We start from the raw sequence: 22,534 nt of genomic DNA, 5'->3' as shown, positions 1-22,534 counted from the left end.
AGGGGTATCCAACAGGTGGGAAATCCTTCCACTCCCCTGAATTGAAACATTAGGCACTGGCTGCAGCCTGGCCTGTGAGCTACCACAGCAAAGAATGACCAGCTCCAAGTAAGAGGGATAGGAAAAGACCCTGAGGGTGAGTTTGCTCTCAGACAAATGCAAGAGACTATGCACTGTCAATACTAAAACATCTTAAATATGTCTATTGGCAAAACCCTAGGAAGGCAAATTCTGTGTTAGTAGAATGTTCTATTTTGCATTTAGGGAAAAAAGCAGAAGTATCATAAAGGCATGAAATTCTCTTCTCCATACCTGCGTTTTTTTCAGCCTCTAGAGGTAGAATTTTAAAAATCAAACCTGAAACTTTTTGTTTTCTGGAGTTTAAAGAGAAATGGGTCAAGTGCTGCATAGGTTGTTGGTGTGAATAATTTTTTCCCAGAACATCAGGTAAGTTTCAGAAGATTGGTTGGAAGACAATGCCCTGCCAGTATTTTAAAGGACTGAACAAAATGACTCAAATAATTTTAGGCCTGTCAGCCTGATATTTGCCTTGGCTAAGTAATGGTGTGCCTGACATGAGTTTGGATCAATAAAAGTTTAAAGGATGGTGATGTAGTTGCTTGCAAGTGAGTATGTGACTATGGAAAATATATCTTGTCAGTCTAATGTGATGCCTACTTTTTGTGAGATAAAAGCTTGATAAATGTGTCAGTGTCAAACCCAGGTCTAATATACTTGGATTTCTGTCAGGCAGTTGCCTGGACAGTGTATGGCATTCTGATCAGGAAATTAGAGAGATACACAATTGCAATAACAAAAAAATGAAAAAGCCATAAAAAAATTTACAAATTGGCTCTGAGAAGTCCTAGAAATTGAAGTCTTTATCAAATATGTGTTTCTTTTGGAATCACTGGTATTAAAAGATGACCAGGACTGTTTGTGTTCTTAGGACTAAACAAATCTAATTTCTTGCTTTTTGTGTTGCAGTTACATATTGAATGGATATTTCTGGTGAATTGTCCACAGTGATGCTATATAGTTCCCCTGAGAGGTTCCAACAAGTTTAGAATTTTTCTGTATATATGAACAGTCTAAATGATTCTTTTTGGTATCCAGAAAGATTTATTATGCTCTACCTGACCACGGTAAATTTTGTCTGTCTCAGTGTTTCCCATTTATCAAGCTTTATGAACTTCTGGAGTTTTGATTCAAGAACTCTAAATGAATTCACATTGCAGAACCTTCACTATCCATCCTTTTCCCTTTGTAGGAAGAGAAGTAAGGAAAGGGGTCAGCAGAACTATTACTGTGGACTTCCAAACTCTTGAGGAGCCTGGTTGACAGAGTCCTTTGGGAGGCAATCCTGAAGGGCAGGAAGTCAGGAAGGCTGGACATTGTTCAGTAAGAAAATCCTAAAGGCACAAGGATGTCCTCATGTGCTGAAAGAAGAGCTGGTGCATGAAGACCAGCCTGGCTAAACAGGGGGCTTTGGCTGGAACTCAGAGGCAAAAAAAAGTGGGTTTATCACCTCTGGAAGAAGGGGATAGGCAGCTCAGGAGGACTACAGGGATGTCATGAGGTCATGCAGGGAGTAAATTTGATGGGCCAAAGGCCAACTAGACCTCAGTCTGGCTACTGCCATGAAAGACAGTAAATATCTTTCTATAAATACATTAGCAACCAAAGGAGAGCTAAGGAGAATCTCCATTCTTTATTGGATGTGGGGGGGAATATATGGTGACAGAGGTTGAGGAAAAGGCTGAGCTGTGTAATGCCTTCCTTGCCACAGTGTTTAATAGGCAGGCCAGCTGTTCTCCAGGTACCAGTCCCCTGAGCTGAAAGGGAGCAAAATGAAGCCCCCATAGTCCAAGGGAAATGGTCAGTGACCACTTAGACACACACGAGTCTTCAGGCTGAAGGGGTCCATCTGGGGGTTCTTAGGGACTCCCTGAGCCATTTTATCAGCAGTACTGGCGCACTGGGGAGCTTGGCAGATGTGACACCAAGTTACAAGAGTGGCCAGAAGGAGGATCTGGGGAATTATAGGTCTGTCAGCCTGACCTTGGTACCTGGGAAGGTCACGGAGCAGATTGTCCTGAGTGCCATCATGTGGCACATGAAGGACAGCCAGGGGATCAGACAGGGGTTCATGAAAGGCTGGTCCTACTTGACCTACTTGATCTCCTCTGACAAGGTGACCTGCTCGGTGGATGAGGAAGGGGCTGTGGATGTTGTCTACCAGGACTTCAGTAAAGCTTTTAACACACTTTCCCACAGTGTTCTCCTGGAGAAATTGGCCATGGCTTGGACAGATGCATCTTTGGTGGGTAAAAAACTGGCTGGTGAGAGTGGTGGGAAAATGGAGTTGAGTCTGGCTGGTGTCTGGTCACCTGTGGTGTTCCCCAGGGCTCAGTGTGGGGCCCAGTCCTGTTCAGCATCTTTATCAATGTTCTCAAACATCTTTTTGAATCTGAATGATTCTGTGATTCTATAGTTCAGCTTTTTAATAAAGATGCCTTTATATCAGCTGTGTAGAGTCACTTCAGACATGTTCTTTTCCCTAATTCTTCCTTTGTGTATAGCATCAGGGCTCAGTCACTACTTGAGTTCTTTCAAATGGTAAACTTATTTATTCAGAAGAGCTTTCTTACTAATTTTTGCATTGGACTCTAAGCAAGTTTACATTTTATTTATTTCCAGCAAGCTTGCTTTAGGGAGCTGTGCTGTTAGTAAGTGCTACAGAAACAGAGAATCCAACATTGAAGACAGGAGTTACATGATCCCCTAAAGACATAAGCACCATTTATTTGGAGAGGTAAGGGAGCAGACAGTCAGCAAAATTCATGGCTTGGTATTTCTGTACAAGGATATAGAAGCTGCATGCCTGCAGCTCTTCTGGAAAGTAAATGAACCAAGAAAATTCTGTCCTCAAGTTGAGGTAGTTGGTGTATGAAAAAATGGTTTTATCCTCCTCTGTTATTTACTTTGTCATGTTTTAGGAGAAGTTCTTAATGTGCTGGTATTTCTTTGGCCAGGAGTTATGTTGATAAAATTTTAATTTTTATGTGCATGTTTGTGGGGGAGGGAGAGGTCAGTGAGTGTCATGATGCAAATCAAGATTTGCATTCTTGAACAGCTGCTAGTTATGTTGAATAATATTTCCCAAAGGCATTGGGTCCCATAAAGGATGCTTCTAATGATATTACACAGTAGTAGTCCAGCACTTTAAATAACCTGCTCATTTCTTTCCAATAACATAAAATGTTTTGGAAATTAAGTAGGTTTTTTTATTTCCTTCAATGGCACAGTACTTGTGTACTGCCAGTTTGCACAAGTAGCAGTACATACTAAGGTCAGCAGGGCTAGCATAGAAATGAAAGCTCAATCCAATTTTGAGTTAAGAGCTTCCTTGAACATTTAGTAATTTCCCTGAAAATTAGTCTTCCCACATCCAAGGTCAGGAAGTTGAACTGAGATATTTTAAATGCTATCATAAATTTGAGTTTACTGGTGGAAGAAGTAAAAAATCCTCTGCACTATGAAATAGGGCTAGTATTCCATAAGGACATCATTACTGGTATTATTTTGATAATATTGCCAGGAGTTTTGGATGCAGTTTTTTATGAAGGATAGCATGGGTAAAAAGCATGTGAAAGAAGAAAATACTGTAAGGATGTTGAAAAAACCCCACATGCTGGAAAAGAAGGGTTATGGAGGGTGAGCAAAGTCAGACCTGACAATGGTGGGGCCAGTTCCCTCTGGCCATAAGGAAGTGGCCCTAACTACAGCACTTGCCTTCTTTAAAGGGGTATTTTAGGGACACTGTCTGCCTCTTCACAGCATCCAGTTAGACTACCCTGACAGTCAGTTGTTTGAGGGTATGAACTTCATAAGAAGTGCTATTTTTCTTTTGAGCCCTAAAAAAAAAAAGCAGGGCTTTGTGCTGTTGTGTAATCCTGCAGGCTGAGTGTCCCGAGTTCACTGCAGTGTGTTTGTTGTGGAGAGGAATTGTAGCGACATGTCTTGCAGTAACAGCACAGTGAGGGGAGAGCTGAGCTCCTGGGAGAGCTCAGTGCCCCTGATATGTGTGTTTGATTGCTCTCTGATTCTCCCCAGCTGGGCTGAATTTTCCAGAAAATATTCCAAATGCATGAAAAACTGTGGACTGTTTTGCCACAGGGAAAGAGAAGTGAAACCCAGATTCTGTTGCAAAACTTGAAACTGCAGTTATACATCCACAAAAGGTTGTGGTTGTTTAAATGGAATTCAATGTTTTGTTGCCAAATAATAACATGCTGTCATTACTTTTATTCCAAATCTATAAAATGATTAATAATGATATATACTTTGACAGAATGTTTGTCTGTAATCATTGTTTAACAGAACCATTGCATTAATTTCAGAGTACTAGAAATTAGCTCATTCAGATAGATAATGATGACATTTATATGCTATAGTGAACTTTTGTCTTTTTGCTGTTTTCATGTACAATAGAAAGGAAAGACAGATACTGAGTGGGTTTTTTGCATGCTGCAAGCCACAGTTCTTGACCTAAAAACATCAGAATAATCTGATCATAAGGACGTGTGTGTTGATGGTTGAGACACATCAGTGTATAAGGAGGTTTTGAAACTTTGTGTTTCTGTGGCCTTGGCTTCTTTAATTTCTTATGTCAAAATGGTGTTTGTGGCCTCAGATGAAGAGCAAACTAGTTGCAGTCCCTAAGCAAAGCTGAACAGATTGTAAGGTATTCATCTTAGTGCCCCTCAGCTTATGAGAGAGTGACACTGAGAATGCAAGGAGCTGGGAATTGTGCATGAAACAAACCAAATCCAAGTCATCTTGAGAAAAATGGTGAAGAAGTTCCCTTGGGTAAAATTGTGCATTTACTGAAGACCCCATTCCTCTAGCTTGTATCTGGATGTTTGTGGTGCTAGTAAGGATTTTGGTCTTGTGGGATTTGCAGAGCACTGTCATAGGTTTAGGAGCATGTACACATTAACAGGGCTGCTGTGATGAATGATTTCTTTTTCAATCAGTAGGAATACTTTAGTCTTAATTTTCACAATATAATGAAGACTGAATGGAGAGCTTGTTACAGGAAACAAACTGAAACTGAATGACCATTACTTGGTTCATTTTAAAAATGATGGAAGCACAGGCAAAAATTGCTTTGTGGCTGAGGTCTTGATTACAAAAATGGAAAATTTTGATGGACCAGTGAGGCTGAGGGATATATAAAAGTGGCAGAGCTTGATTTTCCTGGAATGAAAGATACTAATGTTTTTTGGACCCCAAGGGAGGGAGAGAGCTGCCTGAAGAAGGGTACAAGAACTAATTGGAAAATCTTGAGGCAAGAGAGAAGAGCCAGCTGACCTTGCTGACTTGTAAAGATTTTTATCACACTTGTTTTGGCTGCATTCTTGTCATTCGACTAAAACCTATTACCACTGAGTGTTCTTACTGAGATCTCAGCACTTTTTGTTGTTCTGGAGTCATCTAAAGATGAGGTTTTTTTCATAGGTGGACACAGATCTTACTCTGTGTTGACCTCCTCAGTCTTTTCATTCTCAGCCTTAGGCAAACAGTCTATATTTAATTTTTTCCATGTGACCAGTTTTAAAATGTGATCTCCCTTCAAGTAGACTTGGGAGGTGCACGTGGGTTACTGTGATGTAAACCTTCAGTGAAAATGTTGGCTGCTTTAACAACTAGCTTTTCTTTCCTTCCTTTATTTTCATCTCCTGTGCCTTATCACTAATGACAGGGTTTTGGGGTTATGGTATTTCCTCTCTGATACTAAAAGATTAGTTGGTTTTTGATATGTGGTTTGATTTTGGCTGTTTGGGGGGTTTTTGTGCATTTGTGGATGGGTGGGGTTTTTTTTCTTATTGGTGGTTGGGTTATTTTTGTTGTTGCTGTTTGTGGTTTGGTTTTTTTGCTTTGTACTTAACAAATGTTTCCATCTTGTGCAAGCACTTGAGACCCAAGGTGCACCAGCTGAATCACAGAGGTGCAGCTGCACCCTGTTAACCACAAGAAGGCTTTGCTGAAAGTGTGGTGCTCAGTCAGGGGAGAGCCGAGCAATTTCTCACTGTGGTCAGTGTCCCAGAGAGGGAAGGTGTGCAGGGACACATGTATGTGTCACATGGCACAGAGGAGGTGGAGGCAAGCTCTTGGTGTTGGCCACCTGGCTTTTTGGTGACTCTAAGGCAATTGGCAGGGCAGGGTGTTGAGTGATGGAAGATGGGGCTCTGAAAACCGTGGGTAGAGAAGCAAGGGAAATGCTGCACGGGGGAAAAGCATTTTGTGTCTTGTGCTAAAAGTGAAGCAGGCTTGGAATTACTCTCAAGCAGGGAGGGCATAGATCATAACTCTGGAAGCTACAGGGAGCTGTAAAATCTTCCTTTGAAAGCTTACTGCATCCTGGCAATGCCTTAATGCTTCCTCTTCTCTTCCATGCTTGCAGAGGTCTGCTTACGTGGCATGTTAGCTTTAGGTCAGGTGTGTTTTGAGAAGAAATGTTTTCTTCCACACCTTACTATGTGCGTTCAGTTTAAATTTTTTTGTCAATTTTCTTGTTGTAGGAGAAAGTAAAACTATGTAAAGACTAAAAAGCCAATCACACAACTATAAAAAAAAATCTGCTTTAAGTAGAAAATTTGATGAAAAATGGAAAATATCCTGTGATCTACAGGACACTAGCCCTCTTTTCACCTGCTGCAGCCAACAGCAAGGAACATGTTCTGCATTAAAGTGAACTTAGTCTTATGCTGGCCAAGGAATATGACTAGGTTAGCAAGCTGCTTTCTTATCAATCACGAGTCAAATGATCCAGAAGAGGAACACAGAGTTCCTAGTAAAGGATCATTGGAAGCAGGACAGCTTTGCTAATTAGATTCCTTTTACTTTATTTTTACACATCAATAGAATTCTGCATACAAATGTAGTTGCACCGAGGGTGTCAAACAGTACAAATTGTTGTTACACACATTAATCAAGGGCATGGAAGAGCAGCTCCTGGAGAGAAGATTCCCCTGCCTTATGTAAGCTTTGATCTGCAGTCTCTCGGTCACCTCGTCTCCTTCCATTAGGATTTCTGATCTCAGAAGGAATAAAGTTTGCCATCTTCTGGCCCTGGCAATTTCCTTACAGGGAAATTTGTCAAAAGACATGAGATACCATGGCTAAAGTCCTGGATAAAAGTACTTATGTGCCCACCCTTTCAGAGGTTTCCTTCCCTTGCCTCCTGCCCTCTCTCTCCCTGAAAAAGAGCTTTGGTACAATTAAGAAGACAGAAACTAGAATCTGCAAGCAACTTAAACATCACATCTTCATTCATCCTTAAAAATCTTCTTTGTACATCATCCTCTCATCTCTAAGAAGTGATAGAAGCCTCCACAGCCTTTCATGTTTTGGGAAATAATTGCACTGAAGGGAATTAACGTGCGTTTGTAGGGTGGTGAAACAAAAATTAATGGCATTGAGGTATTTTTGTTGCTCTAGCTTATCACCTTGATGTTTGGATGCTTGTGATTTTTCATACTGCAATCCCTCTTGTGAGTCCAGCTCCCTGTGCCTCTTCCTTGCACCCTTTCCTGTACTGTCCTTTCCCCTCTGCTGCAGTGGCAGGTTGACTTTGCCTGCAGGTCTGATTCCATTGTTTTCCTGGTGGGTTGCACTCAGTCAAAGCCCTGGGGTTACAGAAAGAAAAGAAAGAATAGCCTTGTGGTCATGGTACTAGCCTGAAACTTGGATTTTTGTACACTTTGTCAGGCTTGTTTTATTACAGTACTCAGAAGTCCCTTAGGGGATGGTTGGCAGGAGGTGTTTTGTCTCTTAATTACCCTTTGAAATCCAAGGGAGACTGCATGTCTAAATATCCACAGGAGTCTTGTCCTGTATGTGTTGGCTTGCTGTCTGCAAAGATGAGATCTCTATCCCAGACAGAAAATGCTCTCTCTCTCTCTCTCTCTCTATATATATATATATATATATTCTTTTTTATGTCTATACACACACCCAGGTATATATGGGAATGTTTATATAACATGTACTAAACATTATTTTACTTCTTCATGTAGTGCTTTTAAGTTATAAAGTATTTCACTTAAGAATAAAATATTTTTCTCTTTTTTGCATAACCCATTGATTTTACATTTTTACATTCAGTCAATTAATTTTTATGAGGACTGGGCCATAAGCATATATGAAGGCTGCAGAAAGGTGTTGGTGTTGTGCCCAGAGTTTGTGGTTGCTGTGCTAAGGTCTTTCCTCCCCATCCTTGCAGCTTATGTCTGTGATTATGCTATTTATCATCCTATTTATGATTAATAAAATGCTGGTCCCTTGGCTGCTTACACCAGACGTGTTAATTCTGGATGGATGGATGGATCTGAACCACAGCCATTGCTAGGTACAAAACAGCTTGCTAGCACACAATTTAAGGGAAGAAACAAACAATTTATGTATGGTTGAAAGAGCACAGATAATAAGGTAAATAAGTTCTGGCTGAAATGGTCCCTAAGCATTCTTTGCCTGCCTTATAGACATTTGTCACGTGCCTGGAGTTCGTTTATATAGAGAACACAACATCCTTCACAACTTCTCCAATTTCCCTCCAAACTGAGAACTTTAGTGTGAATTGTTTGCTGTGTGGGGAGCTGTGTTTCTTGAGCTCACAGAATGCTTTGCTCAGTAACAGTCTCTCTGATTTGTCATTAAGTTTAGTGATTTTTTTTTCAATTAAAACATAATATAAAATTATTGCCCAATTAGAAAGCATTATTGTGTGTTTATAAGCATCCCTGAATGTACTAACCCACTGGAAGCATGCAGATGTCTGTTGGAATTTAATTTCTCTGCAGCACATTGGGGGTGGGGACAGAGGAGAGGTAGCCAGAAAATTATAGTTGCTGCAGTAAATACCAAGCTTCTCCCAGTGACCTGCACTGACTGAAGAGTTTATCACATCTAATGTAAGCATAAAACATCTGTTCAGCAATCCTGGTCTGTATTTGTACCAGCAAATCAATCACTCTTGGCTGATTGTTGCCTGTTGAGGGGAGTCACAGAGAAAAGGGGGTGCCACATTTTAAACTTTATTGTATAAAAGATGTTGTGGAATACCTGCAAGGCTTCAGTGTACATTAAGCAGTGGCAACCTTGCTTCATCTCTGTGGTGTGGTGCCTCCTGAGCTCCAGAGGCAGAGGTGTGCAGGCCAGCAGGAATCCTGTGGGTGGATGGTATAGCCTGTAGCAAGGAGCATGGATGATGGACAAGGTGTTCCAGAAAGCTAAATTTAGAGCTCTCTAAGGTTTTTTTTTTTAATCTGGGGGTTCCTACAAAGTCAGTCTGTGTTGTCAGGTGGTGACACCCTGCAATAAGGCAGAGGTGTGGTGAACCTTGTGCTCTAAACTGAGCAAATTCTGCTTTGGAGCACAGAACTGCTGCTGGTACATGGTGTGTGCTGTCCTTGCTCTGGCTGTCTGGGGTGAATCCAGGGCACTGCCTTCAGCAGCCTGTGGTTTTACTTGGTTCCAGTTAAAGCTGGCACTTCACTGAGATGGCTTTTCCCCCCCCCAGAAAAGCTGTTTTTGTGCCTTGCAGTAGCTTGTACCCCATCAGCCAGCCCCAGAGCTGCAGCATGTTGGCCATGAGTGGCTGCTGTGGGGGCAGCTCCCCAGGGCTGGCCAGTCTGTGCAGCACAGCAATTTGTCTGAGTCCCTCAGAGCCTGATGGCTGGCTAGTGGGAGCCTCTGAATGGTGGCCAGAGGAGCAGCTACGTGAGCAAAGCATTCTTTTACATGATCACCATGATTACATGATCACCAGCATTCTTTTATGAGCTTTTCAGACTCTCTACCTGCTGCTGTTGGATGCAGCAAAAAAAAAAAAAATTCTTTGTCAGGGCTGGTTTTTTACAATCTAAATAACACCTTGTTTGTGTGGGGCTTTTTTTTTTTTCCTCCTTTTTTTTAATGCAGTGTTTCTGGAGCAGGTCCTGGCAGTGTCAGCCACCAGCCTGAGCAGTTCTTTTGTGCCAATGCTTTTGAATCTCTGCCTGTGTCAGTGTATTTCCTAGGGAATTAGCCAAGATTATTCACACCTCAGATAAAATTTATTTATTCTATTAGCAGCGACTTCAGTATAGCCAATTTTCAGCACTTGGTGAAGACGAGAATTTTGCTTTTTTTGCTAGAAAGCCTCTGCATGTGCTTCCATGTGTGGATCTTGTTGCCATGGCATCAGCCTATAAGCCTGAGAAGCACAGGTGGGAGCATTAGCCAGTAAATAGGCATTAGGAGCCAGCCCTGCTGCTGTGCAGGGCTCGGTCTAGTGGTGAGGATAGAGATGTGGGGTATGGCAGTGATTTATGTATTTTAATGGCTGTCACTTGGAGCTTTTCCTGTCTGCAGTGTTGTGGAATAAAGGACTCGATGCAGTCTTGCTAGTGCTCTTGCAAAGGCATTACTTTTCCTGCTGCTTTCTCTTGATTTTTCTGAAGATGAGGCCATGCTGGAATGTGCTGTGACTTGAATTATTTTTCTTGCCCTGTTTTCCCAAATGCTTTAATGTGTTGTCTAAGCACCTTTATTCTAAAGACTCTTTTTCTTCTTCCTTGCCATTGCTGTGTTGGGATGGCTTTGCCCAAATGTTTTCATGTAGCAGTTGTGACATGGGTAAAATGTGAGTAGTAGTGATTGTGGGGCTCATTTGTAACACAAGAGCTCAAGCTACTCAGTGTGTCAGTCCTGGCTGTCTCTTCACCAGGAAATACTCAAGCACAGTGAGCTGAGCACGAGGCCTGTTTTATTAACTCCTATGGTTTTATGTTCTGCAGACTTGGAGGTGATTATAGCTGTTTCTCTGGCTGTAAAAGCTATAAAGTTATGCATGCACAGAACCATATAAACTTTTGATGGTATGGACTTGTAGTTTTTAATATAATTGAGCATATACTCCTGCATTATATTTTGCCATTGCAAATATTTTTTAGGAAGAATGTGCTTATTAATTTTCTCCAGCTCAGTGTTAGGTATAATGGGCAAGTGCTTTCAAGACAGGGAACTGGATACAGGATTTTGAGGGGGTTGCTTTTATTTAAATTAAAAACTTGAGGACATTCAGCAGAGTAACCTTGTGTGAAGTGAAGTCTCTTACATCAGACAATTATGCCAGCAGTGACCTTGCAAAAGAAATTCTGTGGGGAAGACAAGCCCTTGCAGTAAGGACAGGGGACTGCTCTGGGTGCCTGTGTTACCATCATTGGTGGGCAACTTACAAAAACTCAGTGCACCAAAGCAACTTAAACATCAGATGTGTTCACAGCAGCTACAAAGAAGGATGAAAAATACCTGAACCATAAGTTTGCTTTGAAAAGAAATTCATAACTGATTTCCATGATTAATGAGCTAACAGAAGGGTTGAGTCCCAGGGTAGTTTTTCTCCATTCTTGGCAAATGACTGTAGGGGTCATATCACATCAAGTTTATCACACTGAGCCTGTATACTTTGAGCAGTTCCTCAGGGGTCAGCTGGAAAAATAGTATAGCTAAGAGAGATGGAGGTCTCCATCACCCTTTTGATTCCCAGCTGTCTCTGTATGGATTAATCTGTGTTTGCTCTTTGCCTCTTGTTGGATCCAGTGGGTGTTGTCAAAGGTGTGATGTTTTTGCAGAATCATGGCCAGTCTTGCTTGAAAGGGTTGAAATGTCTGCATTTTGAAAAGAAAATACCTCTTTATTAAACAAACAATTGTGCACTCCTGCCACTAAGCCCCTAAGTGAAGCTACAGATGAAATTCCATTTAAGAGTGAGAACACTTCAACCTTGATTTTGCATCCTACAAACTGTAGTTGTTTGTTTCAGGTTAATTTTTAATTTCCTGTCATAATTGTGACTGTCTTCCTTCTGGTAGGCAGGTTCTGATTTAGTCATTCATGTTTCTTTTTCAGATTGCATGTGGCTCAGAGCATAATCTGGCTATAGTTGGTAAGTAGCTTAATTTTATAACAAATCCTCTCACCTTTTTTTCATTTTTAGTAGCACAAGATGAAAGAAAAATGTGTACATCAAACATACTGAGTGATTATGAGCATTGTGTGCAGCTGGAAGGAGGAAAGTAACATATAGATGTAGAGCAAAGAAGAAGAGAAACTGGTGACAGTAAGTGGTGGTGATGAAATTGTGGCCTTGTAGACCAGCCCCTGTAAGGAAGGAGGGCTTGATGGATGTAACAGGAAAATACATTTGCAAAGTGTTACAGCCTGTTTCAGCCTGGAGCCATTGCAGCAATCCAGGCTGCAGATTCAGAACAGCACCTAAGCTTGACGCTGGTCAAAAGTATCTTTGTTTAACAAGATGGAAATTATTAACATGGAAATTATTGCTGAAAAGAGTCCTGGGTCTTTTATTGTTCAAAGCTTGGAAAATCTTCAAAATGTCAGTCAGTGGTAGACAGGTTTTTTAGTGCATTTTAGCATAATGCAGCTGTAGTACTAATGATGGAAGTACTAGGAAGCTAATGACGGTGGAGAAATTGAATTTTGGGTACTAATTCCAGGAACAATCAGATTCTTGCTTTCATGTGATGAGTTGATAACTGAAGTTTGATACATGATTGCTATTATATATAATTACTTGTTTAGGAACATTTTTAACTGTAGATTTTTCAAGTGCTTTATAAAGGAGGTCAGCATAATTATCCCCATTAATAGACAGGACAAGAAAGATGAAGAAAGGAATTCTGTGCTAATGAGTGCTGGAAATGAAGCAGCACTCCATCCACATAAATGTTTTTGATTGCTGTGACTGATGCATTGAGGTGTCAAGGAAAGAATTTCCTTAATTTTCTAAAGTGTGAGTTGACAGAGGTAGAGAAAAGTATCTGTTTGGTGTTCAACCTGCTTTCCATGCACTATTTTTCCAGGTTTTGTTAAGTGGCCACAAAGGTGGCATTTTCTATATTTCCATATCTGCTGTAGTAGATTTCCTAATTATCCTTCTCCAGTTAAACCTTGTAGTGAACTCGTTAAGTGCTATTAAGTTTATGGCTGGATTTAAGAAAAGATTTTTCCTTTTGCCTTCTCCCTACTTGTTCAGTGTCACATGCCTGTATTAATTGTCAGGCTGGTGCTTCTGAATGTCAGCTGAAGAGCAATCTTGTTTCTTGCTGAATTGATGAAGTAAAAATGTGCTGCTGGCAGATTCCTCCAGTGTGCGTGAAAGCAAAGCACTGAGTTTGAACAACCTTCCCTCTGCTTATGTCCTTTTAAGCTTTCTGCCTTCTAGGCAGAAATCTCTGGAAAAAATGGGTTGGGGAAAGAAATTCTAGAAGAAAGTTACAATAAAGGAAGAACTTTGCATATGTAAAGAACACCATATGCCTATCTAAGCTGCATGCTATGCTTATTGAATTCAATGGGGGAATTATCAGCGCTGGAAGCCAGTCAATTTTATTTTAAGGACAACAGAAATGTGATGTTGCAATTTTTTTTTAACTAAAGAACTATGATACAATGTTCCCTGAATTGAATTTTACATATGTTTTTTAATGCGTTTGACTTTTTAGAAGATTCTGTGGTAGGATTTCTCTGATCACTGGCCATTCTTGGTTCAAAGCTGTCAGCTCTTATAGTCCTTAAAATACCACACAGATTTCCATGAATATGTCTACTTGATTGTACAATTTTCTAGTAACTTATCATTCAAGCAGAGTTCATTTATTACAACTATATCAGCTGTGTCTTTCTTAATTAGTAAATGCTTGAGTGATTGACTTTCAAACTTAAATAATTCAAGTTCAGTATGACAGGTAAACTGAGAAGCCTTTAACAGTATAATATTCAAGTCAGTATTTCTGGTTGTATATCCAAGTGTGCTTGTGCTTTGTTTGTTGCATCATCTTTTAAACAGAAAGATTTTTAGGACAGAGAGGCTGGATTTATGATTCATCCCACAAATGCTGAAGTAGTGTTCCAATCATCTTGCTGGTGATACAAGCTGTTTGATTTGTAAGGCTAGCAAGCAGTTAGGTTTTTTCATGTGACTTTATATAGTCTGCATCCATTTGTACAGTTCATTTGTTTGAATTCTCTTTTCTTCCTTTCTTCTGCTGAAGTCAGTGCAAAATTCGTCTGTTCTCTTCACTGTGATGGCACTTGCTCCTTTTTTTGGGGCTATATTGGTAGCATTTTGATCATGAGGTTAAAGGAGATATAAAGGAGATTTGAAATAAAGGAGGATGAGATCTGGGTTGTCTTGAAATGTACCTGCTTTTCTAAACTTAGTGAGTTAAAAGTTGCTGTTAGTACATGAAAAAGTGTAACTCCTAGCCCTTGCTGAAAACACATTTTTATCTTCATTTGGGGTTGTACTGTGAAATGAATTCTAAAATTTGGAAGTGTTGTAGTATTTTTTATGTTTGTATGACTTTTCACTTGAGAACAAAAATCCTTGCCTGTTAAGAAAAGACCTTGTACTTTTCACCTCAATCAAGGATTAATCATCTTAGGAGCCAGCCTATTTTTGTACTGAAAGAAATGGGGAGTTATTTAATAAATGTTGTATAACATATCTGAAGAACACCTTGCTACACTGAAAACTTGTGTGTACTTACTGAGCACCACAAAAGTGGCTTTTATACCTGAATGTGATAGCTGCAATGTTAGTGCTGAGCTTGGTGGTACTGAGACAGTCTTTGAATGACTGAAATACAGCATGGAACTGAATCACTGTGACAAAGCTGGGCTTTTTCCAGGTTTGGGAGTCTATAGTGTTTTCAGCACTGAAAAGGTAAGGAGGTTTGATTCTTGCCCTAAAAAGCCTGTGTTAAAAAACAGTATTTATGGAGGAGGCTGTTACCAGTTTTCTACCAACTCCCCAGTAAGAATTTGATGCTCCTTTTTTGAAAAAGAGAATAGTTATCTTTGAAGAGAACACATAGCTCATGCAATGCTGCAACTTAAATAATGAAGCAATATTAACTGTGCAAAAATAGAGATGCTCTTAAATGCAGCAATGCCTTGACTGTGCTGCAACCACAGAGCACAGGACAGAATGCCATGAAGAACCTCCAAATGCAAATGTCTTATTTTAGTAAAAATTAAAGCATGGAATTTTATTCAAGGAGGTAGTTAAATTCCCCCCCCAGAAATCATTACAAGAATGACAGTTCTGTAGTCTGTCTCCCCAAAGCCTTGGTAATGCATTATATCCCTTTTTGGTCTTGCTTTTAGTCATCTTCTCAACCTGTATAAACTAATGAAAATCTTTTAAAAAGAAGATACTGGAGGAGATGTAGGGAGGAGTGCTTGTTTTAAAAGCTAATTAGTTTCTGTTGGAAGTCCAACTTTAAAGGAGCCTTCAAAGGGGAATTTGTTTGTTTGGAAGAGAAAGACGTGGATCTTTCAAGTTAACATTTCCTGGTGTGGTGTTTTGAAGGGGATAAGTGTTGGGACATGTGGCTACTTCAGATAGTGCAAAAAGCTTTTTGCACTTTCATAGTCAGCACAGTGAATTCTGACTTCTGCTCGTTTTCTTGCATGGAGGATTTAAAAAATCCTACAGTGAGATAGTCCCAGGTCCTGACTTGGACATTGCTGTGTGGTGACCCACACCACAGAGGCACTGTCAGTGCAGGAGGTGGTGGTGCAGTGGTGTTCCCAAGGAGAAACTGGGCTTTGTGATTCATGTCATTGTTACTCATTTGATACTTCTCTCTGTCTCCTTTGGCTTTTTCCCTGCTCAGGTTACTTACTCAGCACTGCTTGCCCCTCATGATTAATAGTAGTGGAGAGGGCACCATGTAATTAATGTTAAAACAATAAAAATGAGTCCCAAAGGCCCAAGCTGGCCACCCAGCCATAAGAGTGTTTTGCACATGGAAGTGCAGGTGACATGTGAGGAGACAAGGCCTGGCTGGTCACACTGAGTTTCAGTGTGTTCAGTGCAGCAGCAGTAGAGTTTTAAAATCACTTCTCATCTTTCTGCTAAACCACAGGCCCTTCCAGAAGAGGGTTTGTTTTGTGTGAATTAGAGCAAGCTTCAGGATTTTGTCTTCTGTGGTCAGTGTGCAATCACAGCTGTAAATATCACAACACAAGCATTCACATCCTGCTGTTGCTGCAGTTGGAGAGTAAAACCCCAAACTAAATTTAATGGAAGAATAGTCTTTGTAGAGAAAATTAGGGTTAAACATCCTTCCACTCAGATGGTAGCTCATGCCTCAAGTGGTCTGAATTAAAGTATGCAGTAGTGTTAGAGGAGCAGTAAAAGAGCTGTTACTCCATGCTCTGTTGAGATTTTCTTTTTATATTCCTATCCTGGAAGAACATAGCAATTATGAGCTGGAAAACAAACATGGTCAAAACAATCAAAGCTTAGGGAGGTGGTGATACGCATCTTAAAATAGTGGTGGTGTTAATGGCATCCCAAACACTTTGGTTCTGTGTTTTTTAATAAGGAAGCTGAAGGGTTCCTACGTGCCAGCCAGTACCTCTCAATTAGCAGGGTTCCGTACTTCTAGCGGAGTTCCGTGGTTGGGTTCCACGATTCCAACTGAATTATTGTGTGAAGCATCAGTCGGGGAAGGGCTCTAAGAGATGATGGAAGGTCTGTTCCTCTGGCAGAGTGAGCAGCCACGGGGAGGGGAGGCCGTGCAGGCTGAGGGATGGATCCCTGCCCTGTGCTGACAGTGTTATTTAGCTGTTCGCAGCTGCCTGCCGAGTCCCGTGTCTGACATTGGGCCCGGGGGACTCAGCAGTCTGTCACGAGCAGAAAAATCAGAAATTCTCTCTGTTGCTGTGGTGTTTGGAGGAATCTTCAGCGTACACAGAGGAGGGCACTGGTGTTCAGCAAGGAGCCTGAGTCTGCTAGTCTGTTGCTTTATTTATTATGCATGAAAAATCCCAGTGCAGCCGGGGACTGTATTGTGAAGGTTTCCTGGCAGACCAGCATGGAGTCATGTTGCAGCACGCTGTCTCTTTGCATTGCAGCACTAATCACATTCTCTGCTTATTAAAGGGCACCTGGCAGGACTTCGAGTAACCATCACTGTTGTCATTTTCATGCGGGTTATGTGTCGACCTTCTAAATTTATTCTCTGGCAGAGCCATTTCGTATGTCATCTAGCTCTTAATGTGGCTTTGACTGTTAAAATAGCTCTTCAAAATGCAAGCTCCTTTGGTTATATTTGTTGAGAAAAAGCAGCCTCATATCTATTGTTACCTGATCACCTGTCTGAGCGCTTTGGACATAGCTGGATATAGATTTGACATCCCAGTTTTCCTGTCATGGTTAGATACAGTGAGTTGTTAAAATATCTTCTCACTTTGCGTTTCTTTTTTGTATACTGTTAGTGCTCCAGGCAAACTAATTGTTCTTGTGGTAAGATGGAAGCTGAAATTGAATTTCAAACTTCAGAAGTCTGATTATTTAGTTATTTTCAGCAGGTTATACTCAAAAAATCTGATCCTCTGATCTCTTAGTGTTTCTTTTCCGAGGTCTAATGGAAAGCCAAGTTGCCAACTATCTCAAGAATTTGTGGGTGTAAGGTGATGAGGAGAGAAATGAGGATATGCTAATTTGAGTGTTTGGAAAAGCCTTCTGACGGGGCTAAAAATGGCTTTGTACCAGCTGAATTGTCTGAAGTCAGTGGCTGCTGGCTATAGGAAAGGAAAGGATGGATATTTTGCTGTGAAAAGCTAATTAGATTCACAAGAGAGAATAGGACTGTATTGACTCCCTAAAAAGAAACTCCAGAGTTTAGGATAAGATCTGACTGAACTGCATCTTCTGTTACTGAAATGAAGTCCAGATTTTACATCTACCTTCTCTTGCAGGCTTTGTCACTGTATTGATGCATATTTTGGGTGACTTAACTCTCTGGAATGCTGTGTTCAGCTTCTTCTTTTCTCTGTGCAGCTTGTCAATTTACCTTGTGAGATCTTTGGAATAAAAACTGCCTCTTAGTGTATTTTAGAACTGCCTAGAGTAAAGGGACCTGATTTTTATTTTTGTTTTAGGATTGCATTGCAACTAATAATAGTTGCAATCACTTCCCTTCCCCTCAGAGAAGCAGTTTTAAAATATAATTAGTCGTGGTGTGTGTGTCTCTATCTTAATTTATATCATTTAGCATATAAACAGGTAATAATGCAGTGCTTGTCATGTTGTGTACAGTGTGCTTTCCTGCTGCTACCAGATGCAGAGCTGCTTAGGCAGGCCCTGAAGATAAAAGCTGTAATTTTTTTGCTGTACAAAAAGCTCATGATCCTTGTAAAATTTTCCCCTGAACTTTAGATACCAGTGTGGGGTCAGCTTAGAGTTTGTCTAGAGTTGAGCTGCTGTGTGCTGTCAGTCTGTTTCCTGAGACACTGCATCACATCCACAGGGATAAATCTGCTGTGTCAAGAGCCCTCCTGGAGATGGGGGAGAAGCAAGTGAGCAATGTTAACCTCTGGTGACAGCTAAACCCATCCAGCTGGAGCTGGGAGTGGCAGCCAGAGGAGATAATTGTCATGGGAAGACAGCAACCAACCAGCCAGTGCTGCCAAGCAAGAATTTTTGCTTGAAACTGAGTGAGTAGGGAGCCCTTCCTTGAAGGTATTTGTGGAAAGGAAAAGTCCTTCTACCTGGTTTTGGAAAATCACAGAGGGATGAGAAGACTCTTGAGAGTGGGAGCTGCAGTACAGGCACATGCAGTCCTTTGTCAGAGGGTTCACTGGATGGATGCTGAGAAGTTAGAGAAGAAATCAGATTTTATCATATTTGTTTACTTACAGGCTCTAAGCAGAGCAATTTGAAGTAGAAAAACAATACTTCCAAGGCATATCTAAGACATATTTACCTGAATTTTCAAGGAAGCAAACAGGAGTCACAAAAACAGGCACCCTTGGTCACCAAAGAGGGGTTCAGCGTTTGGTGGCTATGAAATGAAACAAAAGAAATTAGAAATGTCTGCCTTCAGGGAGTCATCTGGAGCAGGTGGGAGAGGTGTTCACCCAAGTAAAAGCACAAGCCCAGCAAAGCAGCTCTTGAAGCACTTGGAAGGGTAACAAATTAAGGCTTTGGTGCCCTTCTGCTGAGCAGCTCTGCAGTGAGCTGTGCTGGTAATTCTGGGTTCTGTCCATGCAGCAGCCTAACACTTTACCTTCTAAGTGTATCACTGAGTAGAAATGTTGCAGCTAAATGGCTGGCTGGCAGGAGGGCAAGGTGGTTTATATTTAGAAAGCTGGCATGAGGAATGCCCTGACCCTGCTGGGAGATTTGTGGCTCTCCAGGAGGGAATATCTTGCTACAGAACCTTGGGCTGACACCCCTGTGTCAGTGTGTAGTCACTATCCAGATCCTTTATGGAGCACTAAGGAATTTTTCTCTCAGCACAGGAGCAGATATTTGTGACCAGCTTTGTTACATGCTCTGAGTGAATAATCTCAGAAGCTTTTTTCTTTTGATATTTTTTATGTGTGTGTGTGTTTTACTAGCACCATCTTAAATGCTCTGGTAGCTTTCTGCATAATAGAAAGATTGAAGCAGGGATTTTGGGAGATTGGCTTGACTGTGAGTTGGGTTTTTTCACAAATGCACTTTAAAAGTCATGTTTGTGCCCAGTTTTTGGATTTTGCAGCGTGTTTTGGTCATATGGTTCTACTGTTCTCTTTCAGGTGTGAAGGTCAGAAAAATCTTTCAAGAGCCAAAGCTGAAGGCAGGGGTGCTGACAGTGCCTTAGGTCTGAGAGATGATGTTGTAAGGATACATGGGAAATACTGCCAGGCTGCTGGTGGAACAGGGACACTTCTGGGCCAGCACTGGACTGTTTGGCTGTGGCTGCCCAGGGCTAAATGCACACATCAAAGCAGGCTTCCTGAAGCTTTTGAAAACCAAGGTGGGGTGGGGAATTGTTTCTGTACCTTTCCATAAAAGCAGATTCTCTTTTCCTGCTTTAGGATTTGGTTCTTGGAATTTGAAGGTAGTTGAAATTGCAGTGGAGAAAATCTTGAGGTATTAGCTGGCAAGCAGGATTATTTTACTGCTAATAATAAAGAAGAAGCTGTTCAGGCTTGCAAGCCTAGAGCAAACTTTCTGGGTAAAAATAAAGAATTTCATTAAAAATCATTGGCTTTAGAGAGATAAGTATTTAGGAAAAAATATTAGGGGAAAAAAGTCAAACGAACAGAGATTAAAGAGATTAAAAGTTGGGATATTTATAAAAATTACCCTTTACTTGTCCTTGCTTTTTGAACTTGTTTCACTCAAGTGCTTCTTTATAGAAGGTAGGTAACAAAGTAATTAAAATTAAAAATGCTTTTGAGACTCATTTCACTATTGTGCTTTTTCCTGCGCTTTTTTTCAGAGTCTCCAAGGAGCAACTAGGCTAAACTGGAACTTTTATTATTTCTGAGAAATGTCTTCACATCATTTTATTTTTAGGTTGTTCGGCTTATTTGAACTGTGAGAAAGTGTGAAGGACTGAAAGCTATATGAACAGGATTTTAAAAGGTATTTAGCATACAACATTTACCATTCCTCATGGAGCAGTGAGAAGGGTTGATATATTCCTGGTGAACAAGTAAATCACACAGGACTCCTGTCAGGCATGTTATATTTGTTTATGGAGAGGCTTCAAACATAACTGTGGTTAGCAGGGAGCTGAATGAGTGAGAGACTACTGCCACATATGCAGGTCTTGGTGCCCACCAGTCTTTGAGGAGCAAAATGCCTCTGTTACCTGAGTACTTGATAGCTCTGGACTTGCTAGGATGGCAGCACATCTGTCAGTGTTCTCAAAACCAAAGAAACCCAACCTCTCCCACTGTCAGTAACACACAAGAACTGTAATGATTTTAAAAGCCAGTGTGCTGAGGCCTTCCTGGCAGATTTTTCAGATGAGAGAGTGACATTTTCCCTAGCTTAGGTCTGGCCTACATCCTCCTCCCCTCTACAAATCTAGTGGAATAATTACTTTGGGAAGATACTATCGGATCTATTGATCCTGGTATATACTTTTTTGGTATTTATTCTAGTCCTGATTTGCTAAATTAAATGTTGTCTAGGAGGACCTTCACGTGATGCCCGGAATTCATGCTATAGGCTTTATCTTCCTTTGTTCAGATTTAGCATCTTATGCTATCCCTGCTCTGTAGCCTTGCATTGGAACAAATGCCAGGATTACTGGGAAGTGGTTGTGGTGGGGAGCCCCAGCCCAAGGTGGGACAGGTGAAGCTTCCAAAGGAGCCAATAACAAACATGAAATCCAGTTTTAGCTCTGCTCTTATTCATGGGTCATATTCACCTTAATTTTTTTTTTTAATGTGAGTTGTTCAGTGAGTGGGAGGTTCCACCCAGGGAGTCTGGCCACCATATTTGCTCTTTTGTGCTCCTTTTTTTTGGAATACCTTCAGGCAGCTCAGGGGATGCTGTACCACAGTGAAATGTCCAGTGCTTATCCCAGCTGTGAGCCTGACCTCCAGTGTCCTTTATGGCCCCCTTTGGCCTTCCCAGACCCCTGTTCCTTGGGGGAATTTTGCAGAGGTGTGGCACACTCTGTTTGGATGTTATGTGACCAGCAGCACTAGTGACTCAAAACCCTGCAAGCTGCTCACAGATCTCCTGTTATTCACTTTGTAAAAGAGAATCCCCCAGAGTGCCACTGCCCATGACATATGCTGTAATGCCAGGCACAGTGCTTTTCTGATGTGTGAAAGATGTGCATGGCCAGAAGGTTTCAGGTGCCATTTTTCTCAGTAGGAAGGAATTTCTCTCAGTTAAGATTTTGGAGTAGAAAGGATTTGGAACTTGATGCATTTTCTTTCTGTTTTCCTTGTGGATATGCTCAGAACAGCAATTCAGTCAAACATGGAAAATTATTTTATCAGGATACATCATTAATCATCTCCCCTTCCCATCCTTTAGGCATTTTAATATTAAATTAAAAAAAAAAATAGTTTGCCTTGACCTTGGTGAGAAATTTGAGTTGCCAAGAGATTGAACTAATAAGCAGCCGCTTTGCTGAATGTCTGATATGAAAGTGGAGGTTGGCTTCCCTATGCCTTTGGTTTTCAGTGACACCAGCTGCTATCTTGCTGAGTTGAGACATCTCAGAAAATGGGCAATGATGACAAGCAACACTAATCATATAATTCTGAGTAGGAAGCTACTTGCCTTGAAAGATAGTTTGCTTTGGTTTTCAAACTTCCTATTTTTTCCTCCTGAACGGTTTCCTCTTATGCACTGCATTTTTTTTTTTTTTTATTTATGAACATTTCACAGTCTTTAAAATTGAATGAGATGAAAGGTGTCTCTCCTAAAGGCCTGCAACATGTTGTACTTCTAATTGAGCACATGGGACACTTGATATGTGATGTGGTAGGGGAGAAAAATGTATGTATGCTCAAGGGGTAAGAACTTTTTTCCAGTGTAGCCTGCTGGATTTTGTTCTGTTAACAGAATCTTGGTAGCTGTTACATTTTTCAAGGTGTGGGGTTTTTTTTTTTTTTTTTTTGGATATTGATTTAATAAATGCTTGCTTGC

General features: G+C 40.9%; 1 protein-coding gene across 8 annotated transcripts in view; it reads left to right on the top strand.

Moving 5' to 3' along the window:
- The window catches only part of SERGEF (secretion regulating guanine nucleotide exchange factor), a 152,240-nt gene that overhangs the window by 67,750 nt on the left and 61,956 nt on the right, over window positions 1-22,534 (top strand). For 6 of the 8 annotated variants that reach the window (XR_009486867.1, XM_059848977.1, XM_059848984.1 and 3 more), the window contains one exon: window positions 11,959-11,995. The exons of 1 other annotated variant lie outside the window; for it this stretch is intronic. Coding sequence is in view for 6 of the 7 variants with exons in the window: in XM_059848977.1 (XP_059704960.1) it covers window positions 11,959-11,995 (37 nt within the window). In the remaining variant the exon portion in view is untranslated. Of the gene's footprint in view, window positions 1-11,958; window positions 11,996-20,434; window positions 20,485-22,534 lie in introns of those variants that run through there. One more of the 8 variants, XM_059848982.1, reaches the window with a different exon arrangement.

Source organism: Haemorhous mexicanus, chromosome 6 (genome assembly GCF_027477595.1).
Source record: "Haemorhous mexicanus isolate bHaeMex1 chromosome 6, bHaeMex1.pri, whole genome shotgun sequence".
Taxonomy (NCBI): domain Eukaryota; kingdom Metazoa; phylum Chordata; class Aves; order Passeriformes; family Fringillidae; genus Haemorhous; species Haemorhous mexicanus.
This window is presented reverse-complemented; position numbering and strand designations above follow the sequence as displayed.